The sequence below is a fragment of the Phocoena phocoena genome, chromosome 4, assembly GCF_963924675.1.
Source record: "Phocoena phocoena chromosome 4, mPhoPho1.1, whole genome shotgun sequence".
Taxonomy (NCBI): domain Eukaryota; kingdom Metazoa; phylum Chordata; class Mammalia; order Artiodactyla; family Phocoenidae; genus Phocoena; species Phocoena phocoena.
In genome coordinates, this window is record NC_089222.1 from 133,137,691 (window position 1) to 133,160,266 (window position 22,576).

Genomic DNA, 22,576 nt, shown 5'->3' on the forward strand with positions numbered 1-22,576 from the left:
CCAATTCTCTACAGAGATTAAAAAATTTGGCCTGGAGTTCCACACGTGCCATTGGTGACCCTTCTTCACAACTAATTTATGCCAAAACCAAAGGTAAATATTTCTGAAGTGGCTGGCGAGAGGCAGGGAAACGATCTACAGTGATGAGAAAACAGGACTTAGCTAGAGACCAAGTCAACACTTAACAATGAGAATACAGACCAAACATTGAATCTGTCATATCTGTAGATAACTCTAAGTTAGGAGGGATATAAACATCAGGGAAGATCAAATTAAGATCCTAGATGATTTCATTAGATGGACGAAAACCACAGAGATAAAATTTCAAAGAGGTAAATCTAAGTTCTGCATTCGGACTTTTCAAAAAATCTATTAAAATAAGACGGAGAAGACCTTGATGCTGAGGATTGGATAGACCACAAGCTGGGTATGAGTCATCCGTTTGTTGTGGTTTCTAGTAAATTAAGGAATTGACACCAGCATCATGGACGAAATGAGAGGAACAGGAACTGAAATGTAGGCAGTACAGGGCGGAACCTGACAGGGTGTCAGGTTCTGGAACACGATTACAAGAGAGAGGAACTGAATCATAGGGAGAGTGGCTCGGAAACCTCAAGCAGGGAGACCTAAACAGGAGACATGGTGGAGGGAAATGAGAGCTGTTTTCAAGTATTTAGAAGGTTATGAGAAAGAATAAGCAGGAAAGGCTTACTTTAAATTCTGGGGGAGAATATGGAAGCAAAGGGAAATGGCAAAAGTCACCGGAAAGAACGTATTATCTCAACATGGCGAAGAACTTTCTAGAACTTGGAGCCAACTAACAAAATAGATGGTTAAAGAGCTGAGAGCTTCCCAGGGATGGACAGCTGTCCAGCTGTCCAGGCTGACCAGCTGCGGGGGCCTTGCAGAGATGATGCCTACCTTACGAGGGAGGCTGGATGTTAATCTACTCAAGTCCAAGATACTAAATCCTTTCTAAAGTCTCTTCTACCAAGTCCACTTGATGCTTCTTGTGAAAGCGGATTTCCAGATTTTTTCTTAATCTGGCTGCCCTTGTCCAGGGCATATGCCAATGACCTTCATCGAGTCTGACACACAGAACTAGATGTGGCACTTGAAGATAATTCCCCAGAGCATGATAAAACTCAAAGCCTTAGACTTTTCACAGAGAAGCCACACTCAACTTCTGTAAAGATACTTGGGGAACTAGTCTCTTTTTCTTATAATTAAAATGCTAACTATAACATTTATTGAGCATTTGCTATCAGATACCTGACTTGCATTATCACATCCAATCCCCAACTCAACATAAAGATACAAATACTATTCTTCTTTTAAAAGGGTCTTTTTAAAATATGCATGCTATGAAAATTAGGAGTTTGGGATCAGCAAAAAATATATATATATATGCATGCTGTAGCCTCATACAAGTGACATTCCTAATGATAAGAAACATTCTATGGAAAGGCAATGACCCCTTAGAGATAATATTTTCTACACTTCTTTAGATATATAATTGCATATGATTTTCTACCCAATCAGGCATCATTCTTTCTCTGCCTGCTAACTATGTTCCCAAGGCCTTTAATATAGGAATTTAAAACTAATATTAGGATACGTTACCATAAAAGTCACTGAGCTTTTTGGAATTATATGTAACATCCTCCCGTAATGGATGAAGAGAGGGCCAAGAGGAAACGGTACTCTGTAGGTGATGGGTGCTATTTCTGGCTTCCAGTTGGAGGGAAGAACGCTAATTAAAATAGTTTAAATGCAGGAGCTATAGCCTCCCTTTGCAGACAGGGTAGCACTTCCTCTATATAAGTTGCTCTAACATTCATGCCCATTCCCACCCCCATCCGGCACACAAAACCCCTTTTCTACTTCTGCTCGTAACATGAATCTCCTTTCCATGCACGAATCTGAATAACAGCATCAGATCAGAAGCATACGAGCTCTGGAAACTGTGTGCACTGAACTGAGCCCTGGGGCTGGAATAACCTACAAATTATTTCCATAATCGTGCTTGATCTCCCTCGCTTTAGCCTCACCCCCTACACACACAGGTTCCTTTCAAATTCAGCCCCTCCAGAGTCATGTGAATTACAATAAGTAGAAGGTAGAAAATGCCCTCATGGATCCCAAAGAGCAGTAATTTCCTCTGAAAAGGTTCATTTTGTGCTCTATCCCACGTAAGTAGCATAAAAATTTCACCGAAACAAGAGGACACAGAGGTTTTCATGAATAAGGTCCTATGTTGCCACAGAAGAATTTTATTCAATGTGACCTAATGGGTATTCAGATTCTATTAGCAATTTTACGGCCAGGAAAGTCCTTTCAAAAGGAATTCACATCATGGGTGTCCAGGTAAAAAAGAGAGTATCCTGAAATCAATGAGATTATCATCTAACCTGTATAATGAGGCAAGAATGGCCAAAATCAAGTTACAGTTTTGAAATATTCCCAATGAGTGGCTTAATTCTAAGAATGAAAAAAAGTCACTTTTTACCGTAATCACTGATTCTTCCCCATGTTCTTCTTAGGGTAAGTAGTAACAGTATTGGGTTAAATAATATACTTAGACAATAAGGGGCTTCAGCAAAAGAGAGGCTTGGTCTGAATCCAGCCCCAACACTCAGTAACTGTGACTTGACATCCAATCATTAGCCTTTGTAAGCCTTAGCTTCACAGAAGGGGCTACACAATCCACATCAATTAGTCAAAATATGGATACACAATCTAACTCACTGATTTCCAGAAGAATTAAGTGGATTCACATTGTAAAACACTTTCAAGGCAGTGGCATACAATAAGGGCGCAGTAAAAGATAACTGCTGATATCATAATAATGTTATTATCGTTAGATTAGACATTTCCTCATTTGCAAGATACCCCATTAATTAATAAAAAGGTATGCTAGATTTGGAAACACAATGGTTTATAAGTTATATAGAGGAATATTTTCAGGAGACAGAGCATGTAGATTTTTTTAATAGGATACACAAAGCGCTACCCATTAGGGAAGACTTGAGAAATGAGACTACATTAAAATCTAAAAGTTTTGGTATAACAAAGAATAACTTTAAGAGAGTAGAAGGCTAGCCACCTCATGGAAAAGGATATCTGCAATGCATATAATCAACAAAGAGATGATCTACAAAATATGTAAAAAACTGCTATGAAACATCAAGAGAAGAAAGACGACTAAATGGAAAAAGAGGCAGGAGACTGAAATAAAAACTTCACAGAAGATGATATTGAAATAGTCATTAAACCCATAAAAATGTGCTCAACTTCACACTAATAGTTTTTAAAAAAAGATCTGACAATAACACGTGTGGACAAGGATGAGGAAGAACTGGAATTCTCCTAGGCTGCTGATGGGAGCATAAATTATTTCAATAATTTTGGAAACTGACAGTATCTAGCAGACTTGAATGTGTGCATATATCCCATGACCCAGCAATGCCAGTCCTAGGTATGTACCAAAAGAAATGTGGACAAATGTATCCTGAACATAGATAGAAGAATGAATACTCATAGCAATACAGCTCAGGATCCCTACAAACTGGGGTCAACTCAAATGTACATACTGAAAGGTTGTCATACATCCCAGTTAGCCTAGGACTATTGAAACTTATGCCTATTATCCTGGCGTAATTGTTAATAGTGCTGCTATAACTCTTAAAATTGTCTAGTCTCTAAAGTGTCCTCATGAGTCCATCAGAAGCAATGGGAGAATAAGAACCTCAAAAAGATGATCCTCCATAAAAGCAATAACAACAGTGGCAAAAATTGTCAAGATGGACTTTTTCAGAATTCTGGAAATTAAGTCTTGTGACTTGAGGTGCATTTATTGAAAAAAAAAAAAGGCTGATCTCAGTAACAATATTAAGTATAAGGGTATCTTAATGCACTATTCCCATCATCATCTTTCTATCTCCACATTCATGTTGAAAACCAGCAGTCAAACAGCCACTGAAGGGGCTTCCCTGGTGGCGCAGTGGTTGAGAGTCCGCCTGCTGATGCAGGGGACATGGGTTCGTGCCCCGGTCCGGGAAGATCCCATATGCCACGGAGTGGCTGGGCCCGTGAGCCATGGCCGCTGAGCCTGTGCGTCCGGAGCCTGTGATCCGCAACGGGAGAGGCCACAACGGTGAGAGGCCCACGTACCACAAAAAAAAAAAAAAAAAAAGCAGCCACTGAAGGGGGCAGAATGGGTTTGGAGCTCCCCCAAAACACCATTCTCAGAGAAGTCATTATCTGACCTGCTTAATACTGCAAAAGAAATGCCCATTCACAGGGCTTGTAGCTATTGGACTTGACTCAGAACTCATTCATGTACACAACCCTTTACTCCAGGCCTGTCTGTAAAAAGCAATCAGCAACAACTGTTTAATATCACAGTTGCCTGAGGTTGTGGTAACAGCTGGGGCAAAAAAGAGTTGACTGAGAAACTTTAGTTAAAGCTGGGGAGTAAGATATCCATAGTCCTCAGAATTTAGAAGATCACATACATGCACAGAACTGTACACATGCTCAGAAAACCCTGAGAAGGCCCTGTGCTCACCCCTCAGGCTGATCTTGAGGCTCTGTGCAAGCAGAGGTGAAGACTATGGCAGAGCTGTAAACTAACTGCCTAAGTGTTAAAGAGGTACATACAGAGGTCCTTGGGAAAGAGTGAGAGATTTATTACTTCTGGGCACTTAAGGTAATCTCTCCAATCATTAGAGAATATCAGTAGTGAAATAAAAATTATTCTCTTTTAAAAAGAATCAAATACAAATTCTAAAGTTAAAATGTAGAATAAATGAAGTGAAAAATTCAACAGAGGGGCTCAAGAGCAGATTTGAACTGCCAAAAAAAAAGAATCAGTGAACTTGAAGTAGGTCAACTGAGACTATCCAGTCTAAGAAACAAAACAAAAACAGAATACAGAAAGATGAACAGAGTCTCAGAGATCTATGAGACACAATCAAGCATACTAACTTAAACATAATAGGTGTCCCAGAAGGAGAAGAGAGAAGAGACACGAGCAGGAAGATTATTTGAAAAAATAACAGCTGAAAACTTTCCAAATGTGATTCAAACACGTATATACCTCAGTACATCCAAGAAACTCAATGAATTCCAGGTATAATAAACTGAAAGAAATCAATATTTAAACATATCATAATCAAACTGTTTAAAGACAAATATGAAATCCCCAAAGTAGCAAGAACAAAGCAACTTATCTATAAAAGGGATCCTCTTAAGATTAACAGGTGATTTCTCATTAGAATCTACGAGGGCCAGATGGCAATACAGTGACATTTTCAAAGCACTGAAATAAGACTGTCAATCAAGAATTCTATATCCAGCAAAACTATCTTCAAAAATGAAGGAGAAATGAAGACATTCCCAGATGAACAAAAGCGTTCTGGCTTAGATAATATAATACATGTTCACTCTATTCAACCAGTAAGCTGAATGGATTCATGTAAGGTTGTAGGGTGCTAGAACCTTCTGTTTCTTGGCCTGGGTGGTGGTTACTTTGTGACACTTCATTGAGCAATAAATTTATGTTTGTGCACTCTTCCTTATGTGTGTTTTACATCATAGATTAAAAGAGAAAAAATACACGCTTTTTGATTTTTCACAAACAAAGTCACTACTTTATATTTCTTACTTTAATTGCCCAAATGGAAATAACTATAGGAGACAAACCCAGAACCATGGTGAGATAACCTATTACTCTCTGTCATGCCTTTATTGCAACTCTCTCTGTGGCATGGAATATCCTCACTGTCAATTTCACTCAGTTCATCCCTACTCTTCCTTTACCATTCACTGTCAAGGTTTACCACAAAAGATCAATTCATTCCAATGTGTCTCCCATACTATATGTGAACACTTTTAAGTGTAGAAACCATATCAAAATATCTTCTTGGTATTCTCAATATCACTGTGCGTAGCACATAGGAAGCATGGAATAAAGGCTTGAGGAATTCCTGTATTATGGGAATAAATGAAGAAAGCCTAACTAACACCACAAAAAGTGTATCACAACTGACCAAACTCAGAGGATTCCTTATAGAAGCAAATGTTAACCCTGAAGTGATAAGCAGGTTGGTATTTTTTAATACAATTAACCATCAAACTTCAAGAACTTTCATTCCGAAGTTCTGAAAAGATGAGGAAGAGAAACTGGTTGGGTATAGCTAGTCATTTCTGGGATGTCATGATTTTACTTTATGAGTAATATTAGAAGAGAACATATTATGATGAAAAATTTTGACAGTGCAAATCATGTCTAAATTAAGGAGTTCATGATCCTTTCTCTAAAGTGCTACACAAATGATATCGAGACTACAGTGAAAAATCCTTCAACCCACACCCCTCCTCAGGCTTCACTGTGGAGGCCTCTGGGTGAGTTCAATCATTCCTGGAACTCAGTATAGACATTTATTTTGTCATTCATCGTTTTTGTTCCTATAATGTGCAAAAGATAGAACCCACCACTCAAAGGAAAACAGGGTGAGGTACGTGGGCAGGAGACGGAGGTATCTGGTAAGAGATTTGAAATGCTCTGCAAAGGAGGAGCCCAACAAACCTGAAAAAGGAAGGCATCACCCAGGGAATTGCTGAGGCAGAAGACGAAGTCCTTCTTGGGGTGCTCAGGCACGGCCTGCACGATGCTGTTCTCCACCCAGACGGCATGCTTGGGGATGCTGTTGTGGTCTATTCCAGACCTACCATCGCTCTCGTAGAAAAAGAGTGTGCACCCTGAGGAAACAGAATGGGGGTCCGTGTGAGTATCTGGTGCTCATGCCACAAAAAAGTCTGTAGTGGAAACTGTTGCTTGTGCCCTGTTACCAGGAAAGGGCTGGAAATGAGTGTGAAACCTAGGAAGTGAAGAGAATGGGGCCATGCTTGTACTAAGTCTTGGATGGGCTTGGACAGAGACTTTTTTTTTTTAATTGAAGTATAGTTGATTTACAATGTTAAGACTCTTAAATCACAGTTTCATCATTCATGCCCTCAAGTTCTTTAAGATCTTACTTCCTGTTTTAGAATGTGACAGATATCCTCACAGGCATACGGGGGTCTGATGGCTCCTCTGGCCAGTGATGGCTGTAAATTCAGCTTCTCAGGCCTGAACAGCAAGCACCGCCACCAGTTCTGTCCCACTGGAGTCCCTCCCAATATGTCTCACAGGATATGCAACCAGAGAACACAATTTATTGGGTTTTTTGACTATGCCCTTGGAGAAAACAAAATATAACACTGGCTTTAGGTGCTTTCAGGATAAGGAACGAAATGACAGACTTTTAGTCTCAGATATTTTCTATAAAATGTTTTTCTAGAGATCAGCCATGTCCTTGCTCCTCCTGGAAGAGGAAACACATGGCACACATATGAAGGCCTGGGGGAGGCCAGAGGCCTGGTCCACACTTAATTATACTGTGAAACTAAATGAGACAGGAGCAATAGAAACCTTTCCTACATTTGTGGCAAGGTGGGTTCAATAGATACCCTCCGTCATGGCCTACATGTGAGGCGCACTTTATTAGCAATTACTCACTGAGCACTTGCTCTCAAGTCATCATTTCAGGGGAAACCTGGGCCCAGTTTTCTGACTCTTTAACTTCAACATAAGCCACTTGGTCCGTCTTCAACATCTCCCTTACCACAAGCAAGGGCCACCGTTTATGTGAATCACAAAGACTTCCAAGTACAATCTACTCGCCTGCAGTATGAACTTCTGTAAAGCACATTTGTAACTGACAACGTAGAATGATGGGGATCAATGGAAAAGTCACATGAGTGCAAAGGCGATTTTTCCCAGCCCGTAAGATTTCACGGGAGCATGTAACAGCTGCTGGATGCAATGTCCCCCAGCACAGACGCACGCAGCACGCAGGCACGCGAGGCGCACTCGTTTCACAGTGTTTGCCTTGGTACAGCCTGACCGTGAGCTCTGCCTAAAAGTCTATCGCACGGTGTTCCTGAATTTCATGGTTTTATAACTATTGTCTTTGTCTCCATAATTCAGGAGTTTCAATTCTTCCTCTAATCCATTCAAGTTATATTCACATTTTTTTCTTAAGGTTGTACGTTTTCTGTGATATTTCTTGTTGGAAATTAGGAATGTTATGAGAGTAATTTTAGTAGGGTTTTGTTTTCTATTTCTTTAAGTTTTGTAGTAATAAGTTGCTTACATATAATTTAATTATATACTTACGGAGTGTTCTACCCCAACCCTGTTTTTCTTATAATTCCTGTTATTTTGAAGATCTCAAGTTTTTACAGGAACATAGAGGTCATGTTCGGAATCATCTATACCTTCTCTTTCCATGTCTTAAGCTAACATAGATTCAGAGACACAAAAAGAAAAGAAATGGAAAGGGGAGGCCCTTTTCCTCCAAATCCGAGGTTCCTGAGGTGGGGCAATCTTGCTGAATGAGGGACACTTGGTGAAGTCGGGAGACATTTTTGGCTGTCACAACTTGGGGGTGGGGAACAGAAGGAGGCGAGTAGCGGACAGGGATATTGCTAAACATCCTACAATGCCCAGGACAGGCCTCATGACAAAGAATTATCCAGAAAATGTCAATAGGCCTGCTGTTGAGAAACCCTGCTCTAAATAATCCTTAGGACTAATATTACGCTAATGATGAACAAATCCGTAACAGAAAAAGAGCAACACAGCTTTACCACAGTTTGAGAACAGAGACTGAAGCCTATAGATAACGGATACGGGGCATCCACACATCACATTGAACATCTTACGTCTTCCCAAATTGATGTTTTCATAATTTTTCAAAGTTGGTTTACAATCGCCCGTGACAGTGGGTGGTTAAAAATCAGCTTGTACTCAATTATCTACATGTTCCTTTTTTTTTTTTTTTTTTTTTTTTTTTTGTGCTGTACGCGGGGCTCTCACTGTTGTGGCCTCTCCCGTTGCGGAGCACAGGTTCCAGACATGCAGGCTCAGTGGCTATGGCTCACGGGCCCAGCTGCTCCGCGCCACGTGGGATCCTCCCGGACCGGGGCACAAACCCGCATCCCCGGCATCGGCAGGCGGACTTCCAACCACTGTGCCACCAGGGAAGCCCTACATGTTCCAATTTTAAGATTAATGAGAAGCAGCAAATCTGGGAACCACGTGGTCCCTGGTAACAGGTCCATTTACCTTCATCTTCACTTGAACATAATCTGTATGCTTTTCAGTTGTGGATGGAGACACTCCAGAGATTAATTCTAAATAAAACCTTTTTTCGTAAAATTAATTATTCTGTCAAAAGTGAAAGAATCTTAGGAGAATTTTCTAGCCTACGGTTCCCAGGTACTCTGCTTTTTATTTCTCCATATCCAAGCCCAAGTCAGCAGCAAGCCCTGCCTTTGAGTGGCAAGGACAAGCCCCAAGTTTGTCAATATATAATGGGACCTGTCAGGAGTAAGAAGCAAAGGACTCGGCAACTCTGTGCTCTGGGCCTGGATCCTGACAGATTGTGTCACTCAGATCTGGGTCACCAAGAAAGTGAAGCCTCCCTTCTCTAATGGGTGTGTGGGCTGAGCAGCTACACCTTGCCTTCCTTGATCATTTATTCTCTAAAGGAACAGCAGAAACAAAACAGCCCCCGCTTCCATGTCCCAAGTAAAACATCACCTAATTATTTTTATTCTACGCCACTAACGGTGTTATTCTCATATTTAGTGTAAGAATCACCTGGGAAGCCTGTTTAAACCACAAATTCCGGGCCTGTCATGGGCTGAATTATATCCCCCCAAGTTCCTATGCCGAAGTCCTAACCCAGGGCCTCCGAATATGTCTGTATTTGGAGATAAGGTCTTTACAGAGGTAATTAAAATTAAACGAGGTCATAAGGGTGGGCCCTAATCCAATATGACTGCTGTCCTTATAAGAAGAGGGGATTTGGACATAGACAGGTACAGAGGGAGGACATGAAGATACTAGAAGAAGACGGCCATTTGCAAGCCCAGGGGCGAGGCCTCAGAAAACACCAAACCTGATGACACCTTGATCTGAGACTTCTAGGCTCCAGGACTGTGAGAAAATAAAGTTCTTTTGTTTAAGCCACCCAGTCTGTGGTACTTTGTTATAGCAGCTCTAGTACAGGGACTAATACAGGGCCCCACCTCCAAACTGTGAGATAGGGCAGGTATGGATATAACCCAGGAAGCATCTCAGGTGACCGTGACTGCAGGTGGTCTTCTAATCATGTTGTTAACAACTCAGCATTAGTTAACAAAATGAACAATAAGATGGGCTGCTAAAGGGAACAGAGGTTGCAGCGATCAGTGGTGTGGACATTTAGGGGAGGAGCAGAGAGCAGGGCCCCTCAGACATGACCCTGTAGTGCCTCTAAATTAAGCCAAGGCAGGTCCCGTGTGAAAAAAAACAGTAGCAGTTCTCCAAAATGCTCCCACAGAACGAACATCTGTGTTTCACAAGCAGAACCATGACATCAAATACACTTTTCCCAATTCACGATGGAAAGCTAAAAGCAAAGTGTGCTGTGCGTACGTGTAAACTGATAGAATTTGCTCAAATTCAATATTCTTATTTCACATGTGTGTTCAAAATTTCATATACACTTTATATAGACTATATTATGGTATTTGATTTAGTATAGAAAATAAAATTTAGAGTTTAATATCAGTAATTCCTGTGATTTTTCCACAGAAGATACTATGGCTGCCAGAACTCCACATCTATTCAAACTTTGAAACCACTAAGGTAGACTTTCCGAATGAGAAAAGGACATGAGAAAGAACCTAACTCTTCCTGAGACATCCTTGGAAGTGGAGCAACAAGATGAAATAACCCAGCAAGTCTTAAAAGCTAGACATGAAGAGAAAGACAGCAGCCCACCCTAAACATGCAGCAACATTAGACACACAGGCCCTTGGCAGTAGGGGAAGCTACCCTGCACTGGCTGTCAAGAGGAAAGACTCCTCTATGGGACAGTTGGTTGTTCCCTAAAACACACAACCCCCTTTCTTCTGCAGTAATAGAAACCCCAGTGCTCAGCTGGGCCCATCCCTGCCTCCCTTGCAGCTAGGCTGGACTCATTCCTGGTCAGTGATGGAAGCAGAAGAGATGCAGGCAATTTCCAGGTTGTACCCTCAGTGCAGAGGGATACCCCCTCAACTTCCCCCATTTTTCCGCTGGAACCTGGACCCGCTGGTGAGCTATCCTAATCATTCAGACTAACACAATGCTCTAGGGACAGTTAAGCAACGACAAAAGGAATTCTGGCTTCTGGATGAATTAACAGCAAAGAGTCAGCCCATCACTCTTACACGCTCCACCTCTGCTAGGTGGAAGGGAAATAAAGTTCTGTCTTGCTTGAGGCACTGTCATTGTGGGTCTCAGTTACATGCAGCAAGACCTACAGTCTAATTAACATGCTCCCTTTCTGTTTCACCAGGTACTGAAGCAACAGCTGGCAGCATTAGTAATGGGGCCCACCCAAACCCTGCACGTCCCTGGGGGATTTACACCACTGCACAGAGCTCTAGGCTGTTCCATGCCTCTAGGACTGGTTGTTCTACACCAGCCACAGTTGGTGAAATCCAGTATCAGATGGAGTCATGGGTGCACCACACCAGCTGAGCCCAGGCTTCTTCCTCCTGGACCCATCCTTCATGCTTATTAACCTGTCTAACCTATCCTGCCATGTACTAACCCTGCTTCAAATCCATCTTGTGTCAAAGATTCTAAGCGGTCTTGAGAAGTGTTTTTCTTTTTAAGACACAGAGCTCACAAATGTGTTACAATTTCTACACTACCAAGATATATGCAGATGTGCAAAAATACATATACATACTTCTAAAGTGTGTGTAAAGCGATAATGAATAGCAAGACATAAAGGTATTATGCTTACTAAATTAGAAAAGAAAGACGATGGTATACAGATATACCATTGTATATAGATATATATACATGTATATAGATATATATCTATATATATACACACACACTCAAATATTCAAAGTCTGACCATAAAACAGTGACTTTTTCACAAACATAGATGGCTCAGACATTCCATTAAGCGCTGGGTTGAGCCCTATGAAATTAGCAATATTCCATCATTTTTTACCCCCCAAATGACAATTTCATAAGATTCAAACCAGTGATTTTTCCCTCCGAAACAGTCACTTCGGGAGGCACATGTTTTGGAATGATTCCAAAGAAATATTCTTTTAGAACTCAAGCCTTTCAAACTGTCAGGAGAACCAGCTGTATATATGAGAAAACTAGACGAGAGGCTCCAATAGCTTAACTGTGAAACAGTAAAGAAAATAAAACATTGGTGGAGAAGGAAAATGGGGACTGACTAATCAAGGGACAAAGTTTCAGCTAGATACGATGATTACGCTCTGTGCTGTACGACTGCGTGCCTTAGTCAACAATACCGTAACGTACACCCAAAAATATGCGAAGAAGGTAGATCTCACGTTAAGTATTCTTACCGCCACAAAATAAGTTTTGAAATTAGCATGAAATAGAAGTTCCATGTAATTGAAAAACATCATTTGCACAGGTGCACCACGGAGCACAGGATGTACCCGGCACTGCAGGAAGGATGCTCCCTCTCTCACCTTTCAAGGACACCCAGTAGTGCTTCCACTTCCTCCGGGTGGCCGACTCCACCTTCTTGTTCTTCTTGTGCACCAGGAAGTTCTTGACTGCCAGGGCTCCGGCCTTACGCACGGTGCCCTGCGCGGCCGTGAGCAGGATATCGGACTGGCCCGGGGAGCTCAGGGTACCGCTGCTCTGCTCGTCGCTGTGCGCCGAGCCGGCCTCCTCCAGGCTCTCGCTGTTGGTGGTGCTCATCTCCAGCTCCCGTCGGAAATTCTCGTACACCCCCTGGCGGGCTGCGTCCCCGGTGGAGCTGCTGCCGCTGTCGCTGCCCACAAAGGCGCGGCCGGTGGGGGGTGAGTAGCTGGAGTTGGTGGCATTGGATCGCCTGGACAGGAGGTCCGTGTCGGTGGTGGCCCCTTCGATCCCACTGTCGGCAAACTCGCTACCCTCGCCCGCGTTAACATCCTTGGGAGCCGAAAGGGAGAAAAAAGAAGACATGCGTCATGCAGAGAAGTAACCCAGGGGCTTCTGTCGGTCCAGCCAGGGGCTGTGTAGCTGCAGGCAACCCACAGGGCATCGTTGCTCCCAGCCTCTCCTGGACCAATTACTCCTCACCCCCGTGACCCGCACAAACCCAACTTGCCCGCAGAGCAGCTCAGGAAAACCATGAAGCTGCCCCGGTATGAATGCCAACAATTTGGAATGTTCAAGAAACATTTTTCAAAACGCAAGCAAGATTTCAGAAAACTTATCAATTATCTGACTTTTAGGTAATTGGCAAATCAGCTACTGAGATGCTCCCACTGCCCTGCTGAGTGAGCTCTGCACCCTCACCCTCGTCAGCCTGCCTGGAGCTCTAGGATATTCTTCTGACTGATGAGTTATTCCAGAGGTAGGGGGTTCCAAGGGATAATGAAGTCTTTACTGGTAACTTTTTTTTTTTTTTAAACAAAGGGCGTAGTTAGGGGTCTATTCTATAATCTGGTGACTAAAAAGAAAACTAGTGTGCTACCTCATCCATTCACCCAGCAAGGACCCACAGCCCAGGAGCAGGGAAGAGTCCTCAGGCTCCAATCAGCTTTGCTTCTTGAAAACAAGCAGCTTCTCACTTCTCACATTGAGCTAAAAAAGTCTGTGGGGCTCACAGCTCCAATGCAGGCTCTCCAATTACCTTGCCCTTTCAAAGCTGGGATGCTAGGAGCCCGAAGCAAGCTACTCACCGCCCCTGGGCCAAGGGACAGCTTGGGGCACTGCCAGGATGTGGCGGGTATCAATTCCCAGTTTAAAAACATTTGGAACTTCCAAAGCACTGCGCCTGCTTGCGTGTTGAACATTTCCGGGACAGGCAGATCTGTTCTTAAATCAGAATCTTAATTGCTCTGAAGTGCTAAAGGCATTTCCATAAACAATGATTAAATAATGGTAGTCATCAAGGGAGGATAATGACAGCAGTACTGGAAAGCACAGCTCGACAGTCTCATGGATAAGAAATTAGACTGGTTTTTCTCAAAGGGAGAGAATCGGAATGTGAGTCTGACATAGGAAGAGATAGCAAAGTAATATGTGGTTTGGGGGCTTAACCACTTGTTAAGCCTTTAGTCTCATAAATAGTTAATTATGGTTTGAAAATGTAAAAACTAACGGGCTATTCCGATTGCCATATAAATCAATGCTTTGCGTTCAAATCTTTGATGAGAGGCAATGGCGGGGTAGGCAGAATGAGACAAGCCACATTCTAATATCATCCTGCACGAGGCCCAGACAGGTGCTGTGCCCATGTCTCCGCACATCTCACCTGGTCAATTCTAAGTTAGGGCCCTCAGAGTTCACTTGCGTCATGAATAGGTCCTAAGTGAGCAACTTAAAATGGGCATAGCCAGACATGAAAACAAGCAAAGGAGACATAGAAAGACAAATACTGTATGACTGACTTCTATGTGGAATGTAAAAAATGTAAAACTCACAGAACCAGAGGGTAGAATGGTGGTTGCCAGAGGCTGAGGGCCCGGAGAATGGGGAGACATTGGTTAAGGTTACAAACTTTTAGTTATTATAACAAGTTCTGCGGATCTGATATATAGCCTGATGACTCTAGTTAATGATACCATGTTGTATCCTTGAAATTTGCTAGGAAAGTAGATCGTAAGTGTTCTCACCACAAAAGAAAGAAAGAGAGAGAGAGATAAAGGAAGGAAGGGAGGGAGGGAGGAAGGAGTAATTATGTGAGTGATGGATATGTTAATTAATTTGATTTTGGTAATCATTTCACACTATATACATATATTAAATCTTCACATTGTACACCTTCAAAAAACACAAAAACACAGAACAAGGAGTACAGTGTGCAAAGGGTAGAAATTTGACAGTGGAAAAACCTGGCAAATACCACCTCGGCCAAGACCTCAAGGTTAACTGGGTGTGTGGTATATGGGAACCCTTTCTACTATCTTTGCAATGTTTATGTAATTCTAAAGCTGTTCTAAAATAAAAAGTTTATTTAAAAAAAAAAAAGAGGGGCTTCCTTGGTGGCACAGTGGTTGAGAATCTGCCTGCCAATGCAGGGGACACTGGTTCGAGCCCTGGTCTGGGAAGATCCCACATGCCGCGGAGCAACTGGGCCCGTGAGCCACAACTACTGAGCCTGCGCGTCTGGAGCCTGTGCTCCGCAACGAGAGGCCGCAACAGTGAGAGGCCCGCGCACAGCGATGAAGAGTGGCCCTCCACTTGCCGCAACTAGAGAAAGCCCTCGCAGAGAAACGAAGACCCAACACAGCCAAAAATAAATTAATTAATTAATTAATTTTAAAAGAACAGTAAAAAAAAATTTGAAAAAAGAAAAGAAAAAACAAGGAGGAGGTAAGAAGGGACATAGTAGCAGGAAGTGGTTAAGAGAGTTTCTAAGGACCAACGACATTTGCGATGCAGTTTAGGTCCCTGGGATGTAGAGGGACTCAAGAGTGTCAAAGAAACCATGGATGCGGCTCAGACGCAGACCCTGTGACTATTGGTTCTGTCACTTGGCCACCTGCCGTCCTGCCTGTTACCCTCCACCAATGGTCATCAAGGACCCAGATCTAGTAGGTCAAAGTCCTCTATACAAACAGGAGAGTGCTGTTACCAACCCACATTTCTCTCTGGCAAGGACATTTACCATACATATCCCTTTGGATCTAATAAGTAAATTTGGCCATCAGTGATTATTCAAGATAACCATGGGTGGTGGGAGATGCGGAGTTTGTGTGATTCTCACCAACATCTGGATTCATTTTCACATGCCTCAGTCCTTCTCTGGAAGAAGTGACAAAACCAGCTATAAACTCGCCTCAAAAATGAAAAGAGATGAGCTGCTTCTCTGTAAGATCAGCTACACAGGTATCCTCTCTAGGTCACACGAGAAAGACTTCAGAACAAAAAGGAGAAATTAATTCCAGGCATCTTGGAATTCCCAGAGCTCTGGAACAGGAAGGAACCTTGCCATACCATCCCCTTGGTGAATGCATGGAGATGCTGAGGCTCAGAAAGTCACAAGTCTGGCAGGTGGCAGATTGGAGATTGGAGCCCATGCCTCCAACGACCTTTTCCACTGGACAAGATGGCCCCATGGCTCAGCCGCAGGGAGCACCTGACTGGATCCTGTCTCAATAGTCAACTCCATGCCTTCCCTTCTGTTTTTCAACAGTGCCCCTTCTAGGTTTTCCCAGCACAACTGAGTGACTGTGCATCTATATGCCTTGAGTTTCCCAGCAAAGAGCTCAGACTCAAAAGTGGATGGAAGGAGAAGGAGAAGATGAAAAAGAAGATGAGGGAAACAGAGGCAGACACTGGACAGGCATGTCTCTTAACAGTCTACTACATGCCCACAAACCATGAACTCCTACAGAATGCCTTGATGTCTCTACTGCAACTAAGAGTTGAGGCCTCAATAGACACTCACCTCTTTGTCAGACTTGAACACGTGCTCGTGTCAACTGACACTGCAACCCTGCAATGGCCCAGGCTGTGTGTATTCAACTCTGGGACGACCATTAAATCGAGCAAAGAAGTGATTACTCCAGGTTAAGAGGCCTGCTGGCCCCAGCAGAGCTGGCACACTTTGGGAGCGTAGCCACTGGAGAATGCTCCCAGATCTGTGATCCAAGCCAGCTCCCCCTTGTTTCCACAGTGGTTAAGCAGGCTAAGTGGCACATCCTCCCACTGATATGTGACCCAGCCTGTCCAGAAACAGATGGTGGCTGCCCAGCTCCAGCCTCTATTTGGCCATGAAGCTTGGGATGTGCCAAATACCCAGAAACCCTTGCTCCAGCATCGTGGGAAATGATGTCCACACAGCCAGAGGCATTGCTCCACACCTGAATGGTCAACGGGACGCCACATCCCCCTATACCTTGAGTGTGGGAGACAGTCATCTACAGCAGGGCTCCAGATGCCTAAGTGCCACACGAGAATTACAAGTTTACAGGTCTCAGAATCTCTAGAACAAACCAAAGACAGATACACTGATGTAGAGGCACTAGGTTCACACACTGAAAGAGCGCTCCAAGGCTGCATCCTAAATGCCCATCCTTCTCAAATGGCAGGATGCATACCACTGTGATACAGCTTCCAATAGCTCAGAAGAAAGACAGCGTCATTGTGATGCAAACATTCCTGGTGCATCTTTCCGAAGGGTTCCTCCTCCTACCGACCTCCATCTCAAGGACACTTCACACGTGAGAAACCTGACTCTCCCCACACTTAAAAGCCCCTGTAGAGCTTCCCTGGTGGCGAAGCGGTTGAGAGTCCGCCTGCCGATGCAGGGGACGCGGGTTCGTGCCCTGGTCCGGGATGATCCCACATGCTGCGGAGCGGCTGGGCCCGTGAGCCATGGCCGCTGAGCCTGCGCATCCGGAGCCTGTGCTCCACAACGGGAGAGGCCACAACAGTGAGAGGCCCGCGTACCGCAAAAAAAAAAAAAAAGCCCCTGTCAACCACCCCACTCTTCCAAAGGCAAGAAATCCAGATGATCAACCCCAGGGAAAATTCCCACGGAAGCCCAGCAGTCTTTATTGCAAATGCAAGGCATGTTCCTTCTTCTCTAGTTAGATGTCTTAGCATACGATCAGTCCTAGAATATTTAACCAAATACTGAAATTTAAAGCAAAAGTCAGAGGAGATCAAGGGAAATGGTTAAGACCCTAGCTAGACAGAGAAATAACTCCCAACATGGTACATGATCCAGCCAAAGATTTCCTAAAAATAGCTCAAAATAAACTCCCCATGTTAGAACCACTCCACAGAAGAGGCTTCCCATTATAAACAACATTCATGGAATACAGAGGCTCTTAAATCCTGCTCTTCCTGGACAAGTCCTCCCAAGCCAGATTCTTCAAGCACTCACCGATTTCCATTCCACTGTCAGTCTCCCAGCATGAATGCATACACTTTCCCATTGGATGCACAAGTGGCCAGCTGTTGCCCCAAACATTCGACAGCTGCCAGGCAAGAGTTTTCTTTGTCATTTTAGCCAGGCAGCAAATGCTGAAATGAGCTCTGGTGCTAAAGTGGAGGCAGCAAGAGGTAAATTCAAAGCCTGTTTTCACTGCCTTGAAAACTGGAGGAGGGTCACCCAGCATGAACATAGGCTAAAGACACATTGTGGCAAAGGTTCAAGTTGTTTCCACCGGGGAATTCAGAAAGACTCTGAGGGACAGGTTTGCTGTGCTAAAGAAGTGTGGACACAATTTTGAAGAGCTAATTAGCCACAAAGTTCAAGGGCCCTGGGACAAGTCAGGGACCAGGAGGGTCAATTGGCAACTTGTAGTTACAAGTCGAATGCAGTTAGAAACTGGTATGTTGGTCACTTTGTTTAATTTCCCCGTTGAATCCAGCTTTGCTTCAATACACCTGTAGAAAGAAGGTAAATACAGAAGAAAAGAGTTCACAGAATTTCAATGGAGGGAGATTTTTTTTTTTTTTTTTTTTTTTTGGCCATGCCACGAGGCACGCGGGATCTTAATTCCCCAACCAGGGAGAGAACCCGCGCCCCCTGCAGTGGACGTATGGATTCTTAACCACTGGGCCACCAGGAACATCCCTGGGGGAGGAGGTTTTGACCTTCAGAAGCCTTGAATTAGAACAATTTCTGCCTCATTAAATTCTAAAATATTCCCCCTGTCTTATCATCTTCATCTTATCCACCAAATCTAAGGACTCCCCTCCGCCACACATGCACACACATAAGCACTGTCTTTGGTTTCCAACATTCTCTCCTTGGTACGCTCAGTACTACACTATACTATACTCTTAGTATACCCTCCCGTGGTAATCTCAATACAGCAAATGTCATGTCTGGGCAAGTTATTTTGAACCAATCCGTGCCTCAGTCTCCTCACCTGTATAATGGGAATAGCGACAATATTTACTTTGTAAGACACTTTGTAAGATGTGAGACTGAGGTAACACAAGTTTCTAGAATGGTGCCCGGCACACAGTACCTGCACAAGAGTGTTAACTCTAATTACCGTCACGTCCATCCTCAGCCTTACTTACAGCTCAGCCCAAGGAGAGAAGATGCTGCTTGACCTCACTTACTAGCTTCCTGCACTAACATGAAAGAACGGGTGTTGCTGAGGAACTTGGGAAAAACAAGGTCTCATGGGAAAAATACACAGGCCGACCAAGGCAGGTGCGAGCCAGTGTAATCCCCTTGAATTATTTTCACATTCGCAAAACTGCACAGTAAACTAAGAAAACGATGTTTCCTATGCTGTAAGTAACCGCTAGGCTCTGCTACTAACAATTGCCACTCTTGATTTACAGAAATATTGCAGCATCCATTTGCCATCACTGTAAGGGTTTTTTCTTTCCTCTCTCTACACAAGTAGCCAGTGCCATTTTGAATTTTTTTTTTTTTTTTTGCGGTACACGGGCCTCTCACTGTTGTGGCCTCTCCCGTTGCGGAGCACAGGCTCCGGACGCGCAGGCTCAGCGGCCATGGCTCACGGGCCCAGCCGCTCCGCGGCACGTGGGATCCTCCCGGACCGGGGCACGAACCCGCGTCCCCCGCATCGGCAGGCGGACTCTCAACCACTGCGCCACCAGGGAAGCCCCCATTTTGAATTTTTGATCCCGAAGTTTGTAAACTGTACCTCTTGACCTCCCACTCTTAGCCTCTTTACCATGTGTCCCAGCTCCCTTTGAGACATTTCTAAAACCCTGTTTCTATTTCCTTCCTCTTTCCTTCCTAAGGCAAAATCTCCATGCCTTATAAAGTTTCCAGCACTCAGTCCCATCCTCTCTAATGATTCACAACGGAGTGACTCAAAATTTCTCTCAGTTATAACTGCTGGAGTTCTTACCGCTGCCCAGAAGAGTCTCAGAAGTAAGTTGGCAAATGCTTGAAATGTTGCCTCAGGTAGCTCCAGATTGGAGACAGCTCTATGTCTAAGTCAGTGAATCATCTTCTCTCCTTTCATCTGTTTTTCTATGTGCATGTCTCAAACCCTGTCGTCACCCTTCCCCTCCTCAGGACCTCAGGATATATCACATCCCTAGTCCCTTTTCTTCTTTTCCTAGTGCCACATCCCTGGTTCAGCCACAGACTCTCTGTTCTAACTACCTTCCGCCCGTCAATCCATCCTGCGTGCCATGGCTGGGTAAGTCTCCCAGGAGCAAGGTGAGGGCTCCCAAGGCTGTCCATCCAGGCCCTCCACCAACGTCCAGCCTTAGCACTGGACCTTTGGATGCACCCAGCCACCAGTGAAACTGAAGAACTCATGCCGGTGTATGCTCCCAACTTTTCTTGCGTCCAGGAATTCCAGGAATACTGATCCTTCAAGGTTCAGCTCAAAGTCCCACTTCCCACAGCTGGAAGCCTTCTCTTTCCCTCCTCCAATCCCCGTGCAGCTTCTCTGCAGCATCCCACCCCCCCCACCCCCCCCCACCCCCGCCCAACTCTGCTCCAGCCGCGTTGGCCTCTTTGTTCTTCCTCAAAGGTGCAGGGCACACTCCCACCTTCCAAATCAATGGCCAATTCCCATCTCCCTTCCAAATCCCTACCCAAGTCTGCCCATCCCGAGGGGCGGGGCCCGACCCAACCACCTGATCCGGAATTGCCACGCATTCCCCACTGCCTGGTCTTCGTCACCTTGCTCTCTTTTCCCCACAGCATGCCATTTACTTGTTATGCTGACTGTTTGCTGCAGACACACCTCCACTTCACCCCGACTAACTTCCTGAGCTCAGGGATCTCTTCTTGATGCATCCCAAGCACCAAGAATAGTGTCTGGCATGGCGTAGGCACTTCCAAAAAAAACCCACAAACACTGTTGAACAATTTAACTGCTGTTCATCTTCCACCCTCTTCTCCAACCAAGAAAAGCGTTTCTCACGGAACACATTTTAGTTTGATTTAATGGTCTAGTCATTTCCAGGCTCAACTCACGCTCAACTCCAGTTGAAGTCACAACTGAGCCCCAACTGGAAAGCTTGACTTCCACATCTTCCAGCCATCCGCGTTTAGTACGTCTTTTATGGAGACAACCAGAGCTCACTTACATGTTTTTTCTTTCATCTTTTTAAAAGGAGAGAAAGTGAGAAAGACATATTGGGCTGTTTTATGGCCCAAACTAGATATTCTGTCAACAGGAAGTTCAAAGCACACTGGGCCCCAACACAGAGAGAAAAGCTGGTGGGCGTTTCCTAAGTTCTGCCCTGCGGATCCGTGGAGACGCTCCCAGGGCTGCACAGCAGGCTGGCTGGGAGGCCTCCAAGCTCCCGGTCCCAGCCCTTTAGCCTCCTCAGTTATGCTGGGAAACCAGCAAGGGCACGTTACTGTGGGACACGACTTACACTGAGGGACACAGAGGCTCCTCTCCTCACGGACTAAACTAAGAATGTGATTTTCAAAGGCTTGGGCCTCCCCAACCTATATTAGCATAAATAAACAGCTCTCCAAGTGAGGACCAGGGGTCCTTAAATAATTTCAGGGGATCCCTAAGGTCCTGCCTTTACCAACTATCTGTTCGAAGCCAGGCTTTCCTCATACAGTCCAACCAAAACAGCATGTCACAAGGGAGTGAATGCAGAAGCAGATATGAGACTCTAGTGTCTTCTGATAAGCCAGAAATTGTACAGATTTGCAAAAATACAAAACAATGCCCTTCTTCTGGCTTTTTTTTTTTAATTTCAGAAAATAAAATTTAAAAAATAAAGTTATTTATGTGAACATGTAATGGTTTATTGCTGCTATTTTAAGACGAATTAACAAGGTTTTTTTTACATTTCTGTTTCAATTTCTAATGTGATAAATATTTATAGATATAACCCACATGGACAGAAGCCCTTTGGAGTCTGTAACACTTTTTAAGAGTATAAAGGAGTCTGAGAACTGCTGATACAAGCCATGTCTCAGCTACCTTCTCACCCTCCCACTCCTCAAAAGAAGATCTTGGCAAAGAAGAGGGATATTCTTGTTGAAATGGATGGGCTGTTTTCCAAAATAAATACCTCATTGCTTAACTTACGTGGCAGAAAAAGAAAAATCAAAAGGAAGGCAAAAAAGAAGCATCAAACAGGAGCCGTGAAAGAAGAGAGGTTTTTTTAAATGGATTTTATATGAAAATATTTTGTTTCACGAAGAATTAACCTAAGGGTCTTCAAATGTATGGGTACCAAGGGGGAAGGGAGTGGGGTGGGAGGAATTGGGAGATTGGGATTGATACATATACACTATTGATACTATGTATAAAATAGACAACTGAGGGGAACACACACATACACACTATTGATACTATGTATAAAATAGACAACTGAGGGGAACACACATAACATCCCCTCCCTTTTGGATTTCCCTCCGGTTTAGGACACCACAGTGCATTAAGTGGAGTTAATGCACTTAACGCACTGTTTTGTCCTAAACGGATGGGAAATCCAAAAGGGAGGGGATGTTACGTATGTGTATGGTTGGTTCATTTTGCTGTGCAGTAGAAGCTAACACAACAT

At 43.9% G+C, this 22,576-nt stretch overlaps 1 protein-coding gene across 3 annotated transcripts in view; it reads right to left on the reverse strand.

The window, feature by feature from the left end:
- Positions 1-22,576, reverse strand: part of TIAM1 (TIAM Rac1 associated GEF 1) — a 132,660-nt gene that overhangs the window by 102,727 nt on the left and 7,357 nt on the right. For all 3 annotated transcript variants that reach the window (XM_065876071.1, XM_065876070.1, XM_065876069.1), the window contains exons 2-3: positions 12,613-13,060; positions 6,593-6,765 (exon numbers count right to left, since the gene is read on the reverse strand). In XM_065876071.1, the coding sequence (XP_065732143.1) occupies positions 6,593-6,765; positions 12,613-13,060 (621 nt within the window). The remainder of the gene's footprint in view (positions 1-6,592; positions 6,766-12,612; positions 13,061-22,576) is intronic.